Here is a 25,500-nt window from a genome sequence, read left to right as displayed (position 1 = left end):
TTTCACATAGTTGGGATTTGGTGAGGTTTTGTGGAAGGGGTTTTATTGGGAGGTTGAAATAACTCTCACAGTCCAAGTGGTAGACCTTTCTCGTCCCTAAGTTTACTAGAATGACATGTAGCCCTGAGAAAGCATCTGTAATGATAAGCAGCTAAGGTAAAATGAATAGAAGATGTACTCACAGATTTTTTTAACATCCTTGCAGCTATAAAGATTCATATATCCTCATACTACCAGAGTTGTTAACTGGTATCCAAGACTGATTTGAGTTTGTTCTTTTCCTCCCCATAGGATAGCTTTTAATGAGTAGCGAAATTGCCAGAAGGCAGACAGAAAGAGAAATCTCAAGAGGCCTGAGAAATTCCCCAAACTGAGTTATCAATCCTGGATAATTAAGACTTCACTATAGTTGACTTTATCCGTCATCAAGAAAGAATTAGTAAGAATTAAAATTTGAGCACTATTTTGTTCTCCTTGACTTTTTCACTTATACCTGGAAATAATATAGATGAGTATTTGGAAGGTATTGGGAGGAAGGAGAAATTAAGGTTGGGGAAAAGAAGAGCAGAATGCTAGTTAATTGGTCTCCAAGGGACTAGGAAAATAATGAAAAGACTCAAGAAGAAAATAATATTCTCTCTATTTACCCACAGAGTAACTTCTTGCAGAACTTTCTATCTGTAACATTGCCAAAAAGAGGAAATAAACATCTCAGTAATCTGACCATTCTTTGGTTGAAGTTACTCCTGAATATATCGTTTGGAGAAGATGGGCAACAAATGATCCTGAGGCTTGATGGCTGTCTAGACTTACTTACAGAGATGAGCAAATACAAGCATAAGAGCAGCCCTTATATACCGCTTCTTATTTTTCATAATATTTGCTTCAGTCCTGCCAATAAGCCCAAGATCCTGGCTAATGGTGAGTATTCACGTATATGCCACACAGACACATACACATGCATCCATTTCTACATATGGTTATTCATAGAGCATTCCATTCAGATTAAAGCACAAAATAATTTTATAAGTAATTTGCCAGCTATTTATTAAGCACCTACCATGTTCAAGACACTATGGGAGGCAGAGTCTGTGGGATTGAATCAGGCATGACTCCTGTCCTCAGAGATAAATCGGATGTGGCTCCAGCCCTCCAGGAACTGCCCAGAGTCTCCCAGGGTTAACAAGTCAGTCACCGATGGACACAGTGGATCCAGGAGGTAGCAAGGAGGAGCATGGGCATTATGCTCTCTGGCCGTGCCTCCACTCCTCCCATCTCTCCCCTGTCACCCCCTAACTCCCCTCGCTCCTCTATATCTTTGAGCAAATGCTGCCATGTCACTAAAGCCTTTACAGACTGCTATCAATGTTGTAATACCCACGCCCTTCCTCCTGCCTCCTCTCCCTTCCCTCTCACTCTGTCTCCTTTCCCCGTTGTATCTTTCTCCTTAGCATTACTTAGGCTACGGAGGTTAGGCTGTTTGTTTTCAGTATATATCTGTTTATTCCTAGTCTACCCACACTAGCACGTAAGCTCTTACAATGTCAAGAGGTTTTTGTCTCTTCTCTTTACGTTTATCTGTAGCACCTAGAATTGTGCCTGTCGCTACTTAGCACTCTGAATATTTGATGATTGAGAGAGAGCCTGAGCAGGCAGGACCTAAGACCAAATGGTGAAACTAGCCTTACAGACTTCCTTCTCTGAGATATAGAACAGATGGAGGTGAGGATTAGTGAGAATTCAGAAAAATTTTGAAACAGAAAGAGAGAAATGGAAAAATCTGTTTCCGCGACCATGTGCTATTTCTGTGAGGAGTGTGTGAATTTCATAGGGAGAGAGTTTTAGAAGGAGACTTTGTGTTATCATGAAATAAAAAAAGAGGTGGGCCCTAGATGCCCACCCACCCGGTGTTGGATGCCAACCCCTTGTGGATTCACTCAACATCACCTGGGGCAGCTTCTCTGGGTCTAGTTTCTTCATCCAATAAAATAATCCCTCCTTTCTTGCTTTTGATAGAAGTTGGTTTATAAACACACCTAAAGTCTTTAGCACTGTTTATGGTACATGGTAAATGCTCAAGATATATTAGTTCTCTTTTCCTGTCATGTTTTTCACTTAATCTTTCCTTAGAGGTGCTTTTCCATGAAACATGGAGTTTTCCAAGTGAATGGAAATGATTCTACTTACATTCTGCTTTGTGTGTGGTCATGATTCTGTTTTTCTGATAATAATTATTGAATTGCTAGAAATAGAAGAGCGATTTTAAAAGTTCAACCAACTTTTACCTGCCTGAATTAACTGTGGATCTGCCCTCTGCTCTCCCAGAGGCCCTCCGTTGGCGCCGTGCTGGCCATCATGGGCTGTGCTTCAGTCGCTGTCCCCGCCTCAGTCCTCACGTTGGTGAAGTGAGAACAATAGGCCGTCCTTCGCGGGGCAGTGAGACAGCGTGTGTGAGGCGGTCTGTGCCTATGCTGTGTCTCTTATGAGTTATTCACCCTTCTCAGAGGAAGTTTTTTCTTTGGGGACTACTGACCGCAACTTTATCATTGAGAGAGTTGGAAAGGACACATTTTTAGTGAACTGAAGGAAAAGTCCACATTTTCCACTTCTGGATCCCTCTGGATTTATTGTTAGCATTTCCTTCTGTCAGCATTGCCCCCTCTCCTTCATTAGCTGAAAGCAGAAGGGCAAACTTGTGATAAGAAGGACTTCCCCCACCCCACAGATATGAGATTGGGGCCTTTGAGGCAGAGATAGGAGGCAGCAACTGTGCGTTTTCTGTGTGGACCTGCGAAGGCATGGCACAGGTGCTGCCTCCTGGCTCCACTTGGGGGTCCAGAGGGAGGGCTTAGCAGGGCAGCTGACTTAAAAACCTCCCAGGTGAGGCTGCACGAGTCTGCTTTGAAGCACCCAAACATCTGGTTGAGACGGTCAGGAATGGCGGGGGCAGTGCGGCTTGACCTTGCAGTTAAAAATAGATCCAGAGTACTCCTTGTTTCTGGTACTGTCAAGCTAGGTCTCCTCTGACAATAACAAAAACATGCTAGGTCAAATATTAAAATTCACTTTAAAAAATCAAAGAACTGAAAAGATAGTGGGAAACTTCCAGACCAATTTTGATTGAAAGTCTGTGCCCAGGACTTTATACATATTTAGATTAACCCTAGGTCCAGATGCCTTCACCAGTGAGTTCCACCAAACATTTAAGCAACAAGTGATTCCAAACAGGCTGAACTCTTCTGGAGAGAGGACAAAGAAGTGATAGTCACTCATTTTATGAAGGTAGCATAACTTTGTTAGCAAAACCTGACAAGAGCACAGAGTTTTCTGGTAAATGTTTAATTGCTGGCTCTCAACAGAGGAGTAAGATGTATATTGAATATATAGAAATTTTATTATTTACATAAATATATGAATTTTACTCATATGCAGAGTATATAGTAGCACACAACTTACTGATTTTAGTACAATACTTGATAGTCTTTATTGTCGATTCTGTGGGACTAGTGGATGTTCACAAAATACTTGCATTGGCTTTTGCTGAACCTTGTGTCCATAGCCAATCTGTGGTTGCAGTTCAGTCATGATTTGACAAACAGAATTGCATACCAATCTGCTCTTTTTCCAGTAAAGGTATTATCATTAAATCTCATATGTAATATACTGTTAAAACTTTTTTCACCCATCTGCAAAATATATTCATAACGCTGAAACCTCTTTCAGCTTTACCACTGATTCAACCCTGACTTGTAGTATTTGTTGATTTTCACGGTCTAAGTATTCTCACTATAGCTGATTTCAGGCTACCAACATGACACCGTAAACTTATAATTAAATCAGTTAGATTAAAAAGAAAGGTAGTTAAATATTCAAATCCCATCATTTTCTAATTATTTAACTACATTTTACTAGTATCGTTTCTCTTGAGGTTCCTTGTATGTGTATGTGGGACTTCACTTCATATCTATTTGTTAAACTTAAAAATGTTTTATGTGCTTTTTTGTATGCGTGTTATATTTCACAATAAAATGTGATTTTTAAAAAAATCGATCCACTTACATTATCGTAGGGGACACCACATCAATTGACCTATATATGTACTTTATTTTTTTTTTTTATTTTTTTTTTTTAAAGATTTTATTTTTTCCTTTTTCTCCCCAAAGCCCCCCGGTACATAGTTGTGTATTCTTCGTTGTGGGTTCCTCTAGTTGTGGCATGTGGGACGCTGCCTCAGCGTGGTCTGACGAGCAGTGCCATGTCCGCGCCCAGGATTCGAACCGACGAAACACTGGGCCGCCTGCAGCGGAGTGCGCGAACTTAACCACTCGGCCACGGGGCCAGCCCCTATATGTACTTTATTAAAAATTTTTAAGAGATAGTAACTGAAAGAAGGAGTTATTATAAACTTACTTACATCCTGGGTTATTTGTTCTGGGTGTTTGATAGAATGTATAAAAGCATCACTTGATGATACTCAGATGGAACACACAGAAATCACCCTCCCATTTGATGCTGTGCCCTAAGACTGCCAGATGCCACCCGTTATGATGAATTTCATCGGATAACTATTTATATAGACTAGTTATGGTGGGTTATGATACAGGAAACACCAGGGGAACCACAGGATGCAGATGAGGCGGTGAGGCAGGGTGGGGGGTGCAATTGGCAGGAGCATTGTGGCACCCACCCCAACCTTCCACACTATCCTTCCCCTGCACAGAGTTCACTGCATGGAGTGGCTGTTTTTTTCTGTAAAAGGTTCTAAATTCCTTAAAATTTCTTTAAAAACTCTAAAAAGAATCACCTAAACAGCAATTTGTTTGATTTAATTATGTAATCTTTCATCCAACTAGTATTTATTGAGCCCCTAAAAATGAACTGGCACTGTGGCTGGAAGACACACCAGCGAGCAGACACAGACCCTGCCCTCAGCCTCACTCAGGGGTACAGTTTAATTAGATGCATCCTGTGGGGTGGGGAGTGGTCAATGCATGCAGAGAGAATCCCCCAAAACAAGTGTTTCACCCTTAAGAATGCAAACGTTTTTAAAATGACACATTTTAGAGGAAAAATAGCTTGATACAATTTAATGATATATAAAAATAAGTAATAAAATAGGTTCATATATTCTGAAACACTGACAGTCTCCTTGGGGCTGGACTTCTCTGCATCTTCACTTAGAATAAGTAGGCTGCTGCAGATAATTTGTAAGTCTCGATTTCATACTCTGGCTAGCTTTTGCAAGAAGGGGGCGTATCTTGTGTGGTGATATGCCTTTACGTTACTTTTTCCTCTGACGCACACACACACATTCCTCTAAAATGTTTAGTCCTTTTTCAAAAGGCTTCTCTAATAGGGTATTTCTTGGTTATTATATATAATAACCTGCTACTGATATGTTTGTATAATAGTCTTTATAATTTATCATAAGAGCAAGTCTGTTTTCCTGCACACCAAAATATAAGCTATAATTGAACAGCTCATTAATATAATTCATTATGTAATTACTTTATTGATGCCCTATTGTTGTCTTTAAATGAATGTGCCTCTGTTGAATTAGGGCCAAAAAAATTAGGCAGCCTCAGCTTCCCTGACGTTCTGTGCCTGAAAACAATTTGTTTTGAGGTTATCCTCCCACATACCACATGGTATAAGATTGTTTTTGCCATAGTCTAGTGAAACCAACTTTGTATATGTTCTGATAGGGAAAAAAAGAGGGTATCTGACTAGTCCAAGGTAAGAATGCACTGTAGTGTCTGGGACTGAACTTTTTTTTAATGTGTTTATTATTAGAAAAAGTCATTAGCGTGCTAGCTGCCTGTCTGGAAAGCAAGAATCAAAATGCTCAGAGGATTGGAGCAGCTGCGCTTTGGGCTCTGATTCACAATTATCAAAAGGTCAGTTTTTTTAAATCGTTGTCACACCTGGGAGCAAAAGCAGGCCTCTCAGGATGTGTCCAGGGACGTCAGAGGAGCACCAGCAAGAAGGAAAGGAAGTCAGAGACCCGTGCTGCCTTTGTACGTTCGTACAGTTAGTACACAGTCAGTTGAAATCTTTTTCCTTTAATCATTTCAACAGGATGTCTCGGAAGAGTCTCTCTCTTTTGAGTGAATTTTCTCTGTTAATATAAATTAATTTGCCGTATATGTGTAATGTTGGTATAGATTGTTTTTTTCTGAAAGAGGTGTCAAGGAAAGATGCATCTCGAAATAAAGCCAGCTGTGTGATTCCCCTTCCTGTAGTACGCGTCATCACTGAGTTTTGACATAAGCTTGGTGGTTGGAAGGCTGCAGCCCAGGGCCGGCCCGAGGAAGCTGCAGGCAGGTGGGACTTAGACCTGCTCGTTCTCTGGCCTCTGGTCTTCTCTTTCAGTGCAGACATCTCACTCCTGAGAGAAATACCCACACGTACTAGCTGTTAAATTGTGGCCAAGTGACAGCATTAGGATGGATAGCTCTCCCCCCGTGGTGCTCTCAGCCGGCCGTCCCTGGTCTGTGCTGCTTGTTCTCCCCACTGGCTGGTGTCAGCGCACCCGAGGATGGAGGCTGCTGCTGTCGCCTTCACCCATGTATCCCCAGGGCTTAGCGCAGGATTTGGCACCTTGTAGTAACTCAGTAAATATTTGTTGACCAGCTGACCTATAATGTTCCATATACTTGATCTGAAATCTGAGCTTTGAAGAGATACGAAATACTGAAACTAAGATTGAGTAGTTTACCTAGCAAATGGAGCTGGGGAGAGAAGGGGTAAAGGGAAGAGAAGAAAGAACGTGGGTACAGCAGAGAAGGAATCAAATTAGATAGGGAGGGATGTGGGCAATGGCACCATGGAGTGTAGTAAAGTGTAATTCTCTAGCTTCAATATATATTTTACAATATCCTGTTTAACACTGTAGTTAGCAATGGCAGAACTAGGGTTGTGGTATCCTGATCCTTAACATAGGGGAATAAATATAATTAATGGATTGTTCTATGTTATCTCCAGGCAAAAACAATTTTGAAAAATCCATCAATAAAAAGAAGAGTAGATGAAGCATATTCCTCAGCAAGGAAAAGTAAGTTTCATTATTAAAGAGATTACAGTTAAACATGGAAGCTAGTCAGTGAATTCTCTGACTAATGAAATATTTGGACAGTTCACAGCAAAATGACAGTTTTCCACAGTGGTGTTTTATGCTGATATTTGAGGAGCCTTTTTGTCAAAGCATTGTAAAATGTGCCGATATTTGATCTGTGCTTTTCATTATAACACTTTTTAAATAATAAAATGTTCTGACAGATGAAGGTTTGAGATGTGATAAATTCTTGAAACTTGTCTATGATCCTTCTCCAAGTCATTTTTCTCTTGTCCTGAATTGCTACAATGCTATAGCAATTAGATAGAACTTTAAGTTACTTATAAATCCCGTTCATGTTTGTTTGTGTATGTGTGTCTACTTGTAAGTGTAGTACTAAGTTTAATAAATTTCCTCTTCCATACTCTTATTTTTCTATCTCAGCTTTCTCAGACTCGGAAGAAACCCCTCTAAATGCCTATTATTTGAAATGTCTTGAGAACCTCGTGCAGCTTCTTAACTCTTCATGAGCACTGTGAGATGCTCTGCCCTGAAGCTGGTGTCCAGCGGACAGCTGAGCCAAATGTGAAGCACAGCCTGTGTCGCAGCTGCTGCCTGAAGACATGCTAACCCTCTGCCTGGTGTAGATGCCCTTCCTTCCTGATGAGAAACAGAACCAGTGATGTCCCGACTCTGTCCCTTTGCGCCAGCTCTCTACAGTGAGAGCAGCTGACAGGAAGATGATAGAATAAAGGCATAGAAAGTTCTGGGAACATAAACATTTTTACCTTTTCCTATGCAATTTCCTTTGTAAAAAATCCTATTTAACAGTTATTTAATAAAATAAAATATTTTTAGAAACTGAAAACTGACTAATAATTGCTGCTTGTAGACTTTTATCAGTCTCATGACTATAAATTTTAAAAATTGAAAGAAAACAATGTGTTCTGATTTCTTTAGAGTTTCCACATGAAATTTGGCTCTTGTCAATATAAATCCTTATATTTCAAACCTTTATATTATCTAGAACATACGCATTGGTGAAGGGATAAATGTAAATGTGTGTAATTTTGTGAGTAGCTTCTTTATGCATTCTTTTAGTGATATTAACTCCTTTCCATATGATATGTAAACCTGTTATATTTTTTTGTTTTCACCTTTCACCTTCTGAACTGCTGTGTAGAAGGAAGAAATAAAGTTTATGGTCATGTAGGCCTGGGTTTAAATTCTAGCTCAGCCCAAAACATCATGGGGAAGAAGACTGGAAAATCTAGCAGAAACAAGCTCTGTCACGTACTCCATGACATAACTGAGCTAACATGTAGTTGTGAACTCAGAACTTAAAATCAATTCAGGTACTGATCACTTTCAGCAGTTTCCCAACACTTTTGAAAGAAGAAAAAAATTGTGTCTAAGAAAAGAAAAAAAAGCTGAAATATATATATATGTGTGTGTGTGTGTGTGTGTGTGTATACAGATAAACACACTATTTAGGAAAAAGTTTTCTGATTGAATTATGGTTAACAGGAAAAAACATCATTTTCTATTAAATGCTGTTAGCAAATTGCTATCATCAGTAAAATAAACTATGCAATGTTATCTAAGCTGGACGCATGAGGACAAAATGTATGTTAAATGCTGAAATAGAAATAGATAAATTTGTAGTGTCTGAAAATTATTGATTAGAGATCTGAAAAATAGATTTAGGAAGTTCAGAAGTTTCCAAGCAGCCCAAGTTAATTTGAAGGAATGAACATATTAATATTCTGAAAAACTCACGAATGGAAAGGGCAGCAATCTTAGGAATTGTTTATACCTCTTCTCCTGGTTTCTTACATTCTCTGCCATTTTCTTGGTGTCACCTTGTAAGCCCTCGTGGTGAATAATGAGGTGGCTTTCTTTGTGACTTCCATTAAAGAGCTCTTTCTGTGTCACAGGCACTGTTCTCAGAGCATTTATTATTTAATCTATCTTCCTGTAAAATACTGCTTTATCCCTAAGTTAGAGGTGAATAAGCAGAAGCTCAAGTGGCTGGGTGAGTTGCCTGTGGCTGCTGGAGAATGGAGTTGAGATTGGAACCCAGGATAACTGCTAATGAGCCTGAGGTTTTTTAACCACTATGCTATGCTGCCTCCTTTTTTCTCATTGAAATTCCTGTGTTTGTGCTTGGATCTTAGGGATAACCACCATTTTCCTACAAAAATTGGATCTCTTCAGGGAAATGATCATTTCCTTTATGGTTGGTTGATTGATTGATTGATTGATTGATTGATATGTCAGGGTATGCTTTGCCTCATGTCTTTGGAATCAGGAAGAATTATAATTGATAATTTTCCCTAGCAGGTCAAGGTAGTACTCTAGGGGGATTTGTAGCCCTGCGGTCAGAACCACTCGGGGATGTTACCTGCTGAAGCCCAGAAGGACTGCTGCCCCTGGAAAAGGGCAGGGAGGTAATGGCTTCAGGAGAACTTGCACTTGCATCTGTTGGTGTCCAGGGACATGAGCCTCAGGGGCATGTAGTGTTCCAGGTCCTGGACGGCAGTCCTTCCTATCTGTGTCTCTTCAGATTGTGTCCAGCCAACCAATGGAGAAGCTGTTTAAGCAGAAGGTCCCTGAGGTGACCGGCCCTCTATTTCAGCACCTGCCATGGCGCAACCTTGGGGACCCACCAGCATCAGAATCCCCCAAGATGCTTACTGAAATGCAGATTCCTGGGCCCACTGAAACATAGGCTTGTGTCCAGGAGGATTGTTAGCAAGCTCCTCAGGTGATCTTTACGCACACCACAATTTGAGAACTACTGGTTAATCCCCCTGACTTTACAGAAAACTACCTGGAACATGAAAATGACCTAACATCGCTCGACTACTTAATGATGAAATCAGGACTTGAGTCTGGGTGTCTTGAATGCTAGTTAAGTGTTCTTTCTATCACACATCTCTCAGTTTAGGCAGGATCCAGAAAACAGGTGTAGGGCACTAGTTCATGCCTCATGGTCTCCAAATTTCCCGTTTCCTGGCCTTTTTGGTTGGTTGGATCCGTGTGTGTCTGTATGCCAGGGATGCACACAAAGGCTGTGCCATGTTAACCAGAATGTGCAGACATTGAGACTGAGGCTTCCGGATTCTAGACCTCGAGCAGTTTAGGGGAGGAGGCGGCTAGCTGTTGGTTTTAAAAACAGAGGAAATGAGTAGAATAGTTAGCTGACCTAGCTGGAGCCTTTCCCCACTCTTAAAATCTCTTTCAAAAGTGAAGAGCTGGATGTACTTTTATTTGGTGTTCTGTAAAGAATGGAGTGAAAAATAGAATTTACCCTTTTAACTGCAGATCACCAATTTTCCTTTATAGTGTTAAATACACTCATCATCGGTAGTAATTGTCCATCGTTACTCTCTGTGGCTGCATCTTGTCTATCCCTCATTTCCTGAGATCTGCTTCTTGAACCGCGCTGTTCCTCACATTTGGCAGATTGAGGAGTAGGAAGAATGGTTGGCATCCTGCTCTTGGTATGCCTACAGTTCTCTCGGAACGAGAGCGCATAATAGAGTGGTTAAGGGTCTAGGGCTCTGGAGTCATGGAGACCAGGAATCAACCCCAGCCTCACCGTGCACAGCTGGGGGGACCCTGGAACAGCTTTGAGGCTGTTTCTTCCGCTGTAACTGTACCTGGGGAGAAGGATTCCTGCTTTGTAGAGTCGGGGAGAGGATTGAGTGACCAGCGTAGTACCTCGTGTGTAGTTGATTGTCCCTTAGATGTTATCAATGATTACAAAGTCTCAAAAATTCATCTCTCTTTCATTAAAACATTAAATCTTTTTTTTATTGAGTTAATGATAGGTTACAATCTTGTGAAATTTCAGTTGTACATTAATGTTTGTCAGTCATGTTGTAGGTGCACCACTTCACCCTTTGTGCCCACCCCCCACCCCACCTTTCCCTGGTATCCACTAAACTGTTCTTAGTCCACATTTTTAAGTTCCTCATATGAGTGGAGTCATACACAGATTATCCTTCTCTAGCTGGCTTATTTCACTTAACATAATTCCCTCAAGGTCCATCCATGTTATTGCAAATGGAATGATTTTGTTCTGTTTTGCAGCTGAGTAGTATTCCATTGTATATATGTACCACATCTTTATCCATTCGTCTGTTGATGGGCACTTAGGTTGCTTCCATGTCTTGGCTATTGTAAATAATGCTGCAATGAACATTGGGGTACATGGGACTTTTGGGATTGCTGACTTCAAGCTCTTTGGATAAATACCCAGTAGTGGGATGGCTGGATCGTATGGTAGTTCTATTTTTAATTTTTTGAGGAATCTCCATACTGTTTTCCATAGTGGCTGCACCAGTTTGCATTCCCAACATTAAATCTTTTGTGTCCTTGCAACCCTTCTCTCCCTTTGGGGAGGTGCTGGGAAATGAGTTGTGCTGTCAAAATGAAGGTTCCCACATTCCAAAAGGATCATCAGTTTCTGGGGGAGATGGGCGTCCACAGCCTGAGGTCATTGATGGCACAGACACTGAGTGAGGCGTTATGGAGAATCCAAGTCTTACAAAGCGCTGTGTCAAGGTGTTAAATACACCTGGGTGACAGCACATTTTATTCTAACGCTTGTCAGGTTGTCTTGATTGTCAGTGAATTAGGAAAATGGAAAAGAAAAGAAATTATAACCCTAGTAGCCAAAAGAACATCTTAGCTTGAGGAATCCATCAGTTTGGGAGTAGCCGTTTTCCTCTTTCTACCTGTCGTTGACCTGTGTGATCCAAAGAGTTAATGGAAATGGATGATAAAATGATATTGTTTGTGTGAACCAGGAAACTTAGTTTTTGGGAACTTAGAGTTTATTTCTCCTAAGTTAGAAGTTATTCCTCACAGGAAATTACTTATAAAACTCAAGTAACAAGTCAGCTGGGACTGAGTGAGAGTATGCTTGGGCTCAAGGCTCAGGATGTACAGAAGATTAGGCCAAGACCCGGGGATTCTGAGGTTTGGCAGCGGGACACGAGAAGCTCCGTGTGATCCTGTTTTAAATGTTTTCAACAACATCCATCTTTGTATTTCGTTTACTCCTTCTGCCTTAAAGAAATCTGCTTCAGAAAAAAATCTGCTCTTTCAAAACAATGTTTCACAAAAGATCCATGCGGTAACATTCAATAAATTTCTCTTTAATTTTGCCTGAAAGCCAAGAGAAAAACACGTTTTTTAATGTAGACTCCAAGGAAAGACTTCTTTCCTGCATTTCCCCTTTTTCAATGATGTCTTTCCCTCTGATCTTACTCTGCCTGTGGCTGTGCCTTCAAGGCATCTGCATCCCATTTGGTTCATCTGGGCAGCGAAACTCCGTGTTTGGGTAGCAGATTGCTGGCAGTTCCGGGCAAATTCTGAAAACGTGATTTCCTCAGATACTCTATTAGAGCATTCTTCCCTTGTCTTACCATGGGAATAGAGGTGATAAAATAGAAAACTACTATTTTTAGTCATTTTCTGATGATATTCATAAAGATTGGATTGCAAAGAATCAGTTTATGCATATGATACCTGGTTTAAAGTTACCTTTTATGTCTTTTAGGGAAAACCGTGATTGCTCAGAGTAGAAAGACCAAAATAATAATGGCTTCAGTAAGAGAGGAGTTTCTTTTTGTATATTCTGTTTTATTGTTTTTCCCACATCCAGGAAGCCCCCAGAGGTGATCCTTGGCTGACACTGTCCTCAAGGACTCGACATCACTCCTGCTCTCCTGTCTGTGATGCATGTTTCCTTCAGCCAGTTACCTCATGGACGTCAGGAAGAAACAGGTCAGACAGGATTTCCCCAGCAGTCTCTGGCTCTTTTAAGGAGACTTCCCAAAAGACCAGTGCAACAACTTGCCCTGACATCTTCTTGGACAGAACACAGTCATGTGGTCACGATAACTGCAGGGGAGGGAAGGACGGTGGTCCTGCCGCTGGGCTCACTGCGTTGTCAGGTAACCTAGGCCTCTGCTGCTCGGGACAGTTTGGGGTTTGGTTAGGCAACCACCATCTCTGCCCCACTGGCCGACAGTCTGCCTGACTTAAGAGAAAAACATAATCTAATTGGGGTAAAAGTATTATCCTCCCAAATGAAAAAATAAGAAAGAGATTAGATGCTTATTGAATTTATGCAGTCTGCATTTAGACTTTGTGATTAATTGTAGTTCCATGTAGAAGTAGAAATATTAATAGCAGAGAATAAAGCAAGACGACTTTCCAGTGTGCAGCTGGATGCCCTGCTTGGAGTTTATCCCCATGACGTGGAAGCCTCAGCTGTCAGAACTTCCCTGCTTATCAGGGAGAAACCTGGCTGGGAAGACAGCGTCGTCGGTCTGAACAGACTCCGGCGTTCTCAGGGACAGTGACTAAAAATTGCTGGATTAATTGAAAAAGTAAAAAGTAGATGTAACTTTAGCATTTTATTTCACATATGTAAATGTGTACTCGTTATCCAGTCTCTTGATTAAGGGCTGAGCCTTTTCTGAGTGTAGTTGCTCCATTGGTGTTAACACTGCTTTTTGGCATAAATCACACCTAATGCATCTGGACAATTTCCAGTTTCAATTTCTGGAAGTGGAGCAAAAGCTCAGACACTTAGTAAGCACTCTAAACTCCAACCTCGTCCAGATTTTTTTTTTTTTTTACCATTTTATCCAGGAATTCTTCCAGATTTCTACTATATCTGGCTTGCTTTCGCATTAACTCACCACATCAGATTCAATAGCAATTTGTAAGTGACTCCTTGTTCCCAATTGTTTGCAAAGCATTCAGCTTAGTTCTTAGAGAAATAATTATTTTTGCATCTCATCTCTGTCATTAATATTTAACCAAGTTCTACAATTGAAGTAACGAGTCTAAGTGGTACAAATGGTCAGGAACAAGTACAGCCAGATCTCGGTCAGCATGACACTCACCTGGCGGAAGCCTGAGAGCCCTGTGCGGAAGGGAGGCCCACTGCTCCCTGTGTGTGCTCTTGTGTCAGCTGGTATGTTTATTGGGACAATGGAGAGGACTGTTTAATCTTACCAAGTCCATTCTATGGTAGGAAATTAAGAGAGGTTATATTACACAATGAGCTTTTAAGATTTCCTGAAACCTTGAATTTCCTCCAGTTTGTTTTGCTTGGCTCCCTGTTATTAGAAACAAAAATTTGACTGTTGGTGGTGAGCACAATGCGGTCTCTCCAGAAACTGATAGATAATAATATACACCTGAAATTACACAGTTATAAACCATTGTGACCTCAGTAAAATAGTAAAGTAAAATAGTTAAAAACAAAAAACTAGAGGTGTTCCTAGAAAGATCAGAAACAAGATACCTGTTCCCAAGCTTTTAGTGAACAGTGTTCTAGTCAAAGGAATGAGACAAGAACAATAAATAGAATATATTTTTTTAAGAAAGAGAAAGAAACAAAGATTGCCAGAGGATAGATGTACTCGCTCGCTGTTTTTCTCAGCTCCCCTTTCTCTGCTCACATCCTCCAGCTTGCTTATCCATGCCCTTTCTTCTCTGGCCTTTGTGATTTAACTCCTTACCTTTCCTCTACCCGTGTGCCTCCACCCACCTGCAGTTTCACTTCTGCCTGTTCTCAAAGGCCAAGACCAAATGTCACCTTTCCCATGAAGCTGTGTCAGACTCCCCAGCTGGGAGGAAATTCTTTACTCTTTGAGTTTCCGAACCAGTTTTAGTTTAAGTTTTTTTCTTTTTAATCTTTTATATCACTTAGCCCTTTGCCCTTTGTGTTATGCTGATTTGCATATGGTCATTTTCCCACCATCTGCTTCAAGATGTGACATCAGACTGAGCTTCTAACTCCCTGCCTCTCACAGTGCCTTCGACAAAGCAGGTGTTCAATTTATGTTTATTTGAATGAATGAATGAGTGCCTATGGAAAATACATTATTAGTAAAAGCTACAGAATTTTGTAGTATAAGTTGGGCCAAAAATTCCGTTGACTTTGTCAAAATATACACAACGATAAGTATTTCTTTAATGAGGATAAATTTTTGTTAAGTTCTAAAAATGAATGAAAGCAAAAAGCACTGCTTAAAAACTCTAAAATTCTTAGAATATTTTTTAGTTTGGGAGAGAAAGAAAAAAAAAACCCCATTATTTTAAATATGATTTGAAAATCTAGCCAGCACTGACATGAAGCAAAGATACTAACCTAACTTCCAAGATCTATTGCTTACTGGCAATCTTACTTGGGATATTCTTTTTGGGAGACAGAGTATAGGTGTCAGCTTTTTGAAAATAGAGCTGTAAATTCCGAACATTCTATCAGCTGCAACTCCAGCACCGTGGAAAAAACAGAAGAAGCCGGTTTGCATTGCACCCGCTGTGTGAAAAGCGCAGATCAACAGCTAGCTTGTCAGCTTCCTTCCAGCCCTGTTTCTTAGAACCCACATTTGGCAGCAGCAAGCACTGTAAGAATCTGACTTCAGCTAAAATAAACGTGACACTGCTTTGCACAGAATGAGAGGACGGGGCAGTGGTAAAGGCAGAAACACAACTTTTGATAGTTTGACTTAATGAGAATTGGGGAAAATGCTTATGTACTTGGTACCATTGCACAGGGAATGAAGAGTATAATTGCATCACTTTAAATCTTTCCTGTGTATTTCTTATCCACAGCTGATAATACACGGCTCCATCTTCAAGGTGAGGCTACCACAGCTCCTGCACAGTGATTTTGAGTTTTGACTTAAATGGGGAAACTTGAAGTGTGCAGAGTTTGATTCAAAACTGGTAGATCAATGTGCATAGCATTTGTTCTATGTGATTTAAAGATTTGAAATTGTTAAGGGTACAGGAGCTGGTACTAACCAAGATACTGAACTATTAGGATTGCTGATCCCTCCCCAAAAATTCCCTCCCAGGATGGAAAGAGAGAATGAGGAGAAGTTACCTGTGGTACAGGGGAGCTATTGGAGCTGCTGTGTATCGTGGTGGGGGAGTATCTTTGGTCAGAGGCAAGAGGCAGCTCAGCAGGGCTTGTGAGGGAAAGCAGAAGATCTCAGGGATCTGCCCTTGTTTCTCCCAGCCATTGCCTTGGGAGAAACAGCACCTGCCCCTAGCTCTTCGGATCTCTGGTCCAGGGGTGCTCATGAGTAAACACTAGGCCGTAATACAGAACCCTGGTATGTGTGAGGAGCTGAGAAAACAGGCGGAGCTCACTGATGTCCATCAGGGGCTTCTGTTCCCTGCCACTTCACACCCCAGGCCTAGGCACTGCAGTCTCAGAAGTGTCTCTTCCCAATGCTGCTTCTCACCGGCAGAGCAAGGGGTAGGACCTGACCCGGGGATTGTTTTTGGAAGGAGAAGTGACTGATTATGATCTGTTGGTGCCCAGGACCCTCCACCACTCCCCGCTCCTTGAGCTGTCTGCAGCTCAGACAGACTAGAGGCTGGCTATCTACTGAGAGTATTTGCCTGATGTTCCCAGAGGAAAATGAGCTCACCAGCCAACATAACAAGACATTGGAGGAGTACAGCCACTTCAAAAGGGAAATAATATGCTGGAAATACATTTTCCAAAAGAAGCAGAAATATTAAAACAGATGAACCAAGAATTTTAAATTTAAATAAATACATTGAAAGAGATAAAGAAAGGGATTAAAAATATAAGCCCAGAATAAGAAAACATAAAGCAGGGACAAGAAAATGTTATGATGAATATAAAAGTTGAAACAAAGACTACCATAGGTAGGACAAATAGAATGGATCCAGCTGAGTCATGAATTAATGAATTAGAAAAGAAGATTGAGGAAATTTTTGAGAAGGAAGAAAAGTCCAAGAAATAGGAAATAGAAAATAAAAATATAAAAACAGGGAGATGCAGAGGGTAGAAGCAGAAGTGCTCACATCTGGATAGCAGGAGTCTCCCAAATGGAGAAGACTAAAAATGGAAATAAGTCCTTGAAGAAATAATGGAAACAGATTTCCTAATATTAGAAAAAATGATCAAATTTGTATTTAAAGAGCTCACAGAAAGCCAAAGAAGAGAGGAAGAAAAATATCTATCTGTACTCATTGCAAAATTTAAAATATCAAAGGCCAAAAACAAGTACCCAGTACAAATGATAGCATCATAACCCTAAACTGGAAATGACCCACATGCCCATGAGTAAGAGACTAGATTTTAAAAGTTGTCGTGTGTTTATGCAACAAAAAATTCAGCAATAAAAAATAAAAAAATACTGATAAACACAACATCATGAATAAATGTCAAAAACATTAAACTGAGCAAAAGAAGCCTGACACAAAAAGACAACATAGTGGCTGATTCCACTTCGATGAAGTTCAATAACAGGCAAAACTAATCTCTGGTGACAGAAGTTCATGGTAGGAATTTTTTGGAGTATGTTGACTGGAAAGGGCACAAAGCAACCGTTGGGCTTCTATATCTTGATCTATAATGCTTTGTTTCTTGATCCAGGTTTTGTGATATAGGTGTATACATACGTAAAAAGTCTTAAAAATTGTACATGTTACTATATGTATATTATACTTCAATAAGACACGTGAAAGAAAAAATTAAGTTTATATAATATCAACATGATGGAGATTAGTGAGAGGAAGAACAAAGCATTTAAGAAAATACTATGTTATGAGGATGGGGAATGCAGATATCAATTTTTTCTTTAGTAAGAAAGGATGAAAAACAGAAAAGGGGACAAGTTGAAAGAATAAATTAAGATGACAGAAACACACCCAAATATCTCAATAAAAATAAATAGACTAAACTCACAAGTGAAAGATATACTTGAAATATTGAATTAAAAAATCTAAATACATGCCATTTACAAGGTTGCAATAAAAGGATGAAAAAGCAAATGTAGTCAAAATAAAACTGATATTAATGTAGAATAAAATTAACTGTAAGATAAAAAATTTAAATAGAGATGAAAAAGGCCACTGTAATGATGAAAGGTTCAACTCATCAAAATGTGACAATTTTAAACCTGTATGCATCTAATAAAATAACCTCAAAACATATGAAGTCAAAAGTGGCAGAACTACAAGATAAATTGATAAATCTGACATCATGGAGTAGCTTTCAACACATGCTCTTGATATTTGATAGGTCAAGCAGGCAATAACAAAAAAAGATACAGAAGACTGAGTAACACAATTGATAACCTTGATCTAATGGGTATATAAACAGAATTCTACAACCAAGAATTAGAGAAAACGCATTTCTTCCTCAATCCGCACGAAGCATTTACAATTGATCAAGTATCAGACAACAAAGAAAGCCTCAAAAAAATTTCAAAGGATAAGTCCATATAGACCAAGGACTCTTACCATTATGTAACTAAGTTAAAATTTAATAACAAAAAAATAAGTAAAGTATCTGTATATTTGGAAATTAAAAGATGCACTTCTCAATAACCCACAAGTTAAAGCAGAAGCCACAATGGAAATTTACTGAATCATAAAGAAAACTCTACACATAAAGACTGCGGGATGCAGCAAAGTGAAAGTCCTCTCACTTTTCTAATCCTCGAGAAATTTTTAGTTTTAAATCTGTCTAAAAGAGGCCACAAAATTAATGAGCAAGTATCTATCTTAGAAGTTAGAAAAATAATGACAGGATAAACCTTTAAGTTGAGGAGATAATAAAAAACAAGAGCAGAAGTCAATGGAATAGAATTAAAGGTATTACAGTTTAGAAAATGAACAAAGCAAAAATCGGTTCTTTGAAAAAAAATAGCCGTAGAGAAATTTCTGCCAAAAATGATCAACTGAAAAAGTAGAAAGACACAAATGTTACAGTGAATGTCAAGGGGGACATAAGTACAGGTAAACCAGAAATTAAAGAGATACTACTGGAATATTATCAACAATTCTATACTAGTGAATTTGAAAGTATAAGTGAAATGGGGAAATTCTTGGAAAAATATCATTTTCTAGAATTGACCTCAAAAGTAACAAACTTCAATAGTCCTATAGCTATTAAAGAAATTGAAGTAGTGATTATAATCTTTCCACAAAACACAAGACAGATAGTTTTATAAAGGCAAGTTCTAACAAACATTCCAAAGACAATCCCAATATTGTTCAAACTCTTTGCAATTATAGGAAAAAGAGGGAAGAATACCAATTCATTCTATGAGACCAGTATAACTGTGATACCAAAACCAAACCAAGACAGTATGAGAATAGAAAAATATAGATCCATTTCTCTCATGAATAGAGGCAAGAACCCTCAACTACATTATTAGCAAATCAACAGACAGTGTTTAAAAAAGTGAAAAAACTCTATATGCTTATCTCAGTAGATGTAGAAAAGTATTTGATCGTGTTCTATTATAATCAATGAAAAAATCTCTTGCAGAATTAGAAGTAGAAGGGAATTCCTTAATCATGAGGCAGTACGTATCAAAAACATAAAGCACCATCATTCTAAGTGGGGAAGTAGCTGAAGTGTTTATTCCCTTACAATTAATGCCACAAGGAGGCTGCTATTACCACTTCTATTCCAATTTTATTGGAAGTCCTACACAACACAAAAAGATAGGAAAAATAGACTAGAACCATGAAGATTAGAAAGGAGAAGTAAAAGTATCATTATTTGAAGATGACAATCACATAAAAAAGTCAAAAGAATTTAAAATAAATTATTCTAAAAGTCAGAGTTTAGCAAGGTGGCTGAATTTAAAATCAGTGCATTTCTTTTTATCACAAGCAACTAAAAACATATTTAAAGAGAAGGCATCACTGACAATAGAAATGGAGAATATAATGTACTGAGTAGTAAACCTAACTAAAAATATGCACTACCTCTACAGGGAAAATTAGAAATGTTTATTAAGACATATTTTAAAAGACATAAAAATGTAGAGCGATACCATGTGAATAGACAGGCACACTTATGTGGCAGATTGTGTTTTCCAAAGATGGCCACAACAATATCTCCTATTGCACATGCTTTCTTAAAAAGTGACTTCAATACTTCTCCCCTCCAGAGAGAGAGCTATGATGCTGTGTAACTTCCGAGGTTAGACCATATAAGGTGTACAGCTTCCTCCTGGTTCTCTGAGAACCAAGCTATTCTGCTGTGAGAAAGCCAAGCAGCCACGTGGGAGGCCCCAAGTGGAGGTTCTGTCTGACAGCCACAGCTGAGTTTCCAGCACACAGCCAGCTGCAACCAACCGCCAGACATGTGAATGAATGAGCCTTCACATGAGTCCAGCTCCTAGCCACTGAGTCACCCCCGGCCTTTAGGTCTTCCCCACTGAGTGTGCAGGCGTCATGATAGACTGAAGAACCATCCCTGCTGTGCTTTCTCTGGATCCTGGCCTGTGAATGTCTGAGTACCAAAATTCTTGTTGTTTTGCATCATTAAATATCAATTCTTCCCAACTTGATGGGCAGATTTAATACAATTCCACTCAAAATCTCAACAGAGTATCCCCAGTAGAATTGAACGAGATTATTCTGAAGTCTACATGAAAGAATAAGTATCTGAGATATTCAGGACATTTTTCATGAGGAATAGCAAGAAGAGGCGATTTATCCTACCGACGTCAGAACTTATTATGAAATTATGGTAGTTAACACTGCCTGATATGAGTGTGGGGATAAGCAAAACACATTTATGGGAGTTTGATAAATCACTAAAGTGGCATGACAGGTAATTAAAAAAGGGGCTATTTGACTAATAGAATAAGAAAAAATGTTATCCTTATGGGAAAAGATGAAGTTAGATTCCTTGTTTACAACATATATACAAATCAATTCCACGTGATTAAGGACTGATATATCAAAGACAAAATGTTAACAGTCTTAGAAGAAAATATTGCTATATTTTAGACCTTTGGCTAGGAAAGTGTTCTTCAAAAAGATTTTTAAAAAGCATTGAATTTAATAAACAAAATTGACAAATGTTAATATATAAAAATTAAGAACTTTAGTAACACTATAAAGGGCCAGCCCCGGTGGCCTGGTGGTTAAGTTCAGCATGCTCTGCCTCGGTGGCTAGGGTTCAGTTCCCAGGCGTGGGCCTACACCTCTTGTCTATCAGTAGCCATGCTGTGATGGTGGCTCACATACAAAAAGAAGAAGATTGGCAACAGATGTTAGCTCAGGGCGAATCTTCCTCAGCAAAAAGAGGAAGTTAGCTCAGGGCAAATCTTAGCAAAAACAAAAAACAAAAAACCACCACCATAAGGAAATTTAAAAGCTAAGTTCTAAACTGGGAGGAAATATTTGTACCAGATGCTACAGACAATGGATTAATAGCAGTAATATATAAAGAACTTCTACAAATCAATAGGTAGAATATAAACAAGGCAATGAATCATGAGCAGGCATTTCAAAGAAAAGGAAACTCACAAGGCTAATATACATATAAAAATATCTTAAACATCATTTTCATTTAGGGAAATAGAAATCAAGACCACAATCTGACAGAAAGTAAAATGTCCGACAATAACAAATATTGGAGAGGATAGAAAACCACAGGAGTTTTTTTTTACACATTGCTGGGGGAAGTGTAAGTAATTGCAACCACTTTGCCAAAACAGTTTGGCATTACTTCCTAGAGTTAAACATTAGCAAATACTAACCTAGCAGTCTTACTCCTGGTTTGCACCCAGGAAATACTCTTGAAGATGAACATCAAGAGCTGTGTAAAAAGTGCTAATAGCAGTGCCTTTCACCATAATAAAAACCTGGAAATATTCCAACGTCCATCAATGGGAAAGTCAATGAATAAGCAGTTTATGTGATTCCATTTATGCAATGAAATGTTAAGCAGCAGTTGAAATGAATGAACAATAACAATATCCAGCAGTCTGGATGCATCTTGGTAGTAGAATTTTTTTATTGTGCTAAAAAAAAACTAAGATGAGATTTACCCTCCTAACAAATTTTTAAGTGTAAAATAGTCTTGTTAAATATAAGCACAATGTTGTATAGCAGATCTCTAGCGCTATTTCATCTTGAAACGTTATACCCAGTGAACACAATTCCAGATTTCCCTCTTCCCCCAGACCCTGGCAACCACCGTTCTACATTCTGCTTCTATGAGTTGGGCTACTTTAGATACCTCATATATGTGAAATCATGCAGTATTTGTCCTTCTGTGACCAATTTATTTCACTTAGCATAATTTCCTCAAGGTTCATCCATGTTGTCTCCTATTGCAGAATTTCTTTCCTTTTAAAGACTGAATAATATTCCATTGTATATATATATATATATATATATATATATATATATACTACATTTTGTCTATTCATTCATTAATGGACTTTTAGGTTGTTTTCACATGTTAGCTATTCTGAATAATGCTGCAATGAATGTGGGAGCACTGATATTGCTTTGAGATCCTGATTTTATTTCTTTTGGATATATATCCTGAAGTGAAGTTGTTGGGTCATATGGTAGTTCTATTTTTAATTTTTTGAGGAACTTCCATACTATTGTCCATAGCAGCTGCACCATTTTGCATCCCTACCATCAGTGCACAAGTGTTCCAGTATCTCCACATCCTGACCAGTACTCCTTTTTAGTTTTTTTGATAAGGGCCATCGTAGCAAGTATGAGTTGATATTTCTGTAGTTTTTATTTGCATTTCCCTGATCATTAGTGATATTTTTATAAACCTGTTGGTCATCTGTAGATCTTCCTTGAAGAAATGTCTATTCAAGTCCTTTGTCCATTTTTTTTTAAAGATTTTATTTTTTTCCTTTTTCTCCCCAAAGCCCCCCAGTACATAGTTGTATATTCTTCGTTGTGGGTCCTTCTAGCTGTGGCATGTGGGATGCTGCCTCAGCGTGGTCCAATGAGCAGTGCCATGTCCCCGCCCAGGATTCGAACCAACGAAACACTGGGCTGCCTGCAACGGAGCGCGCGAACTTAACCACTCGGCCACGGGGCCAGCCCCCTTTGTCAATTTTTTAATCATGTTTTTGTTTTCTTTTTTTTGCTATTGAGATATATGTGGTCCTTATATATTTGGGATAGTAACCCCTTATTAGATGTATGGTTTGCATTTGGTGGGTTGCCTTTTCATTTTCTTGATGATTTCTTTTGTTATGCAGAAGCTTTTCAGTTCAATGTGGTCCCACTTGTTGATTTTTTCTTTTGTTGCTTGTGCTTTTGATGACATATCCAAAAAGTCATTGCCAAGACTGAGATCAAGGAGATTTTTCCTCTATGTTTTCTTCTAGGGTTTTTGTGGTTTCAGGCCTTACATTTAAGTCCTTAATCCATTTTGAGTTAATTTTTGTGAGTGGTATAAGGTAGGGGTCCAATTTCATCCTTTTGCAAGTGGAAATCCAGTTTTCCCAGCACCATTTATTGAAATCAGTGTTGACTCCAGTGGCTCCAGGGGAACATGACCCAAACCTTGCTGATCACACAACCCTTCCCCTTGTTCACAGGGACTGACCAGGGTTGTGGGTGAGATTTAACATGTGCACTGAAAGAGGAAGTTTCTCTTTTCCTTTTGAACTATAAACTGTAACAGTAGTCACTGGGAGCTTTTTATTTCATTGATTTTGTAGAATCGATTCTTTCAGTTTACCATTCAAGCTATATAATGTTGTGTGATGGGTTTTTAAAAAGTTCACATCACAAAAGCACAGAATGAAACGATAATATGTATTCATATGGTTTGCCAGTCTCTTTGGTACACTATTCAATTTAAGACTTCTCCAGTCTCTTATTCCAGTTACATATGAACAGTACAGGAGAAAAGCATTATTTGATGTAGGACTTGGAAACAAACTGAGAAATAAATTGGTATAATAAGAAAAATGGAAATTGTGTGCTTCTGAAAAAAGGCTCTCACTGCCAACATTTTTTTAATTGAAAAAAAATTTTTGAAACCTTTGACCTGCTGTCATAATTTAGAAAGAACCTTGCAGATTTCATCGTTATTAAAACATACCTGGAATTCTGAGGATCCTTGTTGTCTAAAATCTCCAAAAAATTGTTATATCCTAGGCTGCTGTGCATTTCCCCAGGCTGAGCCATGTGTTAACTACGCACATTTATTGAACACTTACTGTGTGCCAGGCCTGGGCCACTGAGCTGTGAAACATGGAGCTCCTGCTTCAGCAGCTCATGGCCCTCAGGGTAGAGACAAACATGTACACACATTAATTGCCAGGTGACATGGCCAAAATAACAGCATTGTCCTAGGGTCCAATGGATGAGGCAAATAACTTCACCCGGCTCCAGACCTCTAGTACTAAAACCTGTTACTTTATAGTTAATGTTGACTTCAGTGGGCATCTTAAAACTAGCTCAGTTCACAGTTGCATTTGGGTTACTTCTGAAATTAGAAAAGTAGTATAATTTGAATTTCTATTCAGACACAAGCCACAGAAGGTGTGAAAGTACTTGAATCTCAAAGGAGAAGAGTGGGCGAGAAAGAAGTTTGATCTGGATAGACTTGGAATTGTGTGGATTTGACCCCCAGTGTCCTCTAGCACAGCAGAAAGTACACCCCTGCCTTGCACATACACACAACACACACACACACACACACACATCATGAGCATGTATGTCAGAGTTTAGAGAAGATACCTAGAGACACAGAGATTGATACGAAGCAACGTAAACACCCTCAAATTGATTACTTACCACCCTGTCCATGCTCCATCATCCCTTGGGCTATGCTGCCCTGCACTGGGCTGGGCTGAGCTCCTGTGCTAAACTCCCCCAGCCTGGCTCGGGCTCCAAGCCCACATGCAGGGCTGCCTTTATCTGCAGACGCCCTTCCTTGGACCCCGTCACCTTGCGCTGGGCCGTGATGCCCATCTCCCGCTTGAATGTCCACTGGCTCCCACGGGTAGGGTATTTCTGATTATACAGTGATTCTCAAACTAGTTTTACAGTTATATGTCAAACATTTAATCACCAACCTCACTCCCTGAAAAATTTGAATTTTGTGTCATTGTTTTATGCCTGATGAAGATTAAAGCTCTGTCTCCCCTCTGCCTAGAGCTGAGAAGAGCACAAATCAAGTTAATACAGTTACTAAGTTAAGAAGAAAATGACTGCTGCCCCATTTCTGTTCCATAGTTAGAGAATTGTAGGTCCCAACTATTCAGACAACAGCCACTAATTTCCTTCCTTCTGCTTGATTGATTTATCAGTGAGACATTTCACATATTTGAATTAGGTATGTGTTTGTGTGTGTGTGTGTGTGTGTCTTGTGGAGCCTTAATATTCTTATTCTAGCATTTTAGGATGGCTAAATTTTTATTATTTAATCTCCAGATCTTCTTTTTATTTAGTGTATCTCATCGGTACTCTGTTTCATAAAAGAGACATATTATTATTTATTGTTAGTTATAGAATGTTTGCTATATTGAAAACACTGTGACAAGGGCTAATGTTTCACTTTTTCTTCCACTCAACTATGACTAGTTCTCATTTCTGAGAATCTGAACCCACCGTAAGACGTCTTC

General features: G+C 39.2%; 1 protein-coding gene across 10 annotated transcripts in view; it reads left to right on the top strand.

The window, feature by feature from the left end:
- The window catches only part of RTTN (rotatin), a 151,555-nt gene extending 143,633 nt beyond the window's left edge, over positions 1-7,922 (top strand). For 6 of the 10 annotated variants that reach the window (XM_070627848.1, XM_070627849.1, XM_070627853.1 and 3 more), the window contains 4 exons: positions 654-921; positions 5,794-5,897; positions 6,985-7,054; positions 7,499-7,922. In XM_070627848.1, coding sequence (XP_070483949.1) covers positions 654-921; positions 5,794-5,897; positions 6,985-7,054; positions 7,499-7,584 — 528 coding nt within the window. In that variant the 3' untranslated portion in view covers positions 7,585-7,922. Of the gene's footprint in view, positions 1-291; positions 442-653; positions 922-5,793; positions 6,325-6,984; positions 7,055-7,498 lie in introns of those variants that run through there. The other 4 variants (XR_011542099.1, XM_070627850.1, XR_011542100.1 and 1 more) reach the window with 4 other exon arrangements.
- The last annotated feature ends 17,578 nt before the right edge of the window (positions 7,923-25,500 follow it).

The sequence above is a fragment of the Equus przewalskii genome, chromosome 7, assembly GCF_037783145.1.
Source record: "Equus przewalskii isolate Varuska chromosome 7, EquPr2, whole genome shotgun sequence".
Lineage (NCBI taxonomy): Eukaryota > Metazoa > Chordata > Mammalia > Perissodactyla > Equidae > Equus > Equus przewalskii.
This window is presented reverse-complemented; position numbering and strand designations above follow the sequence as displayed.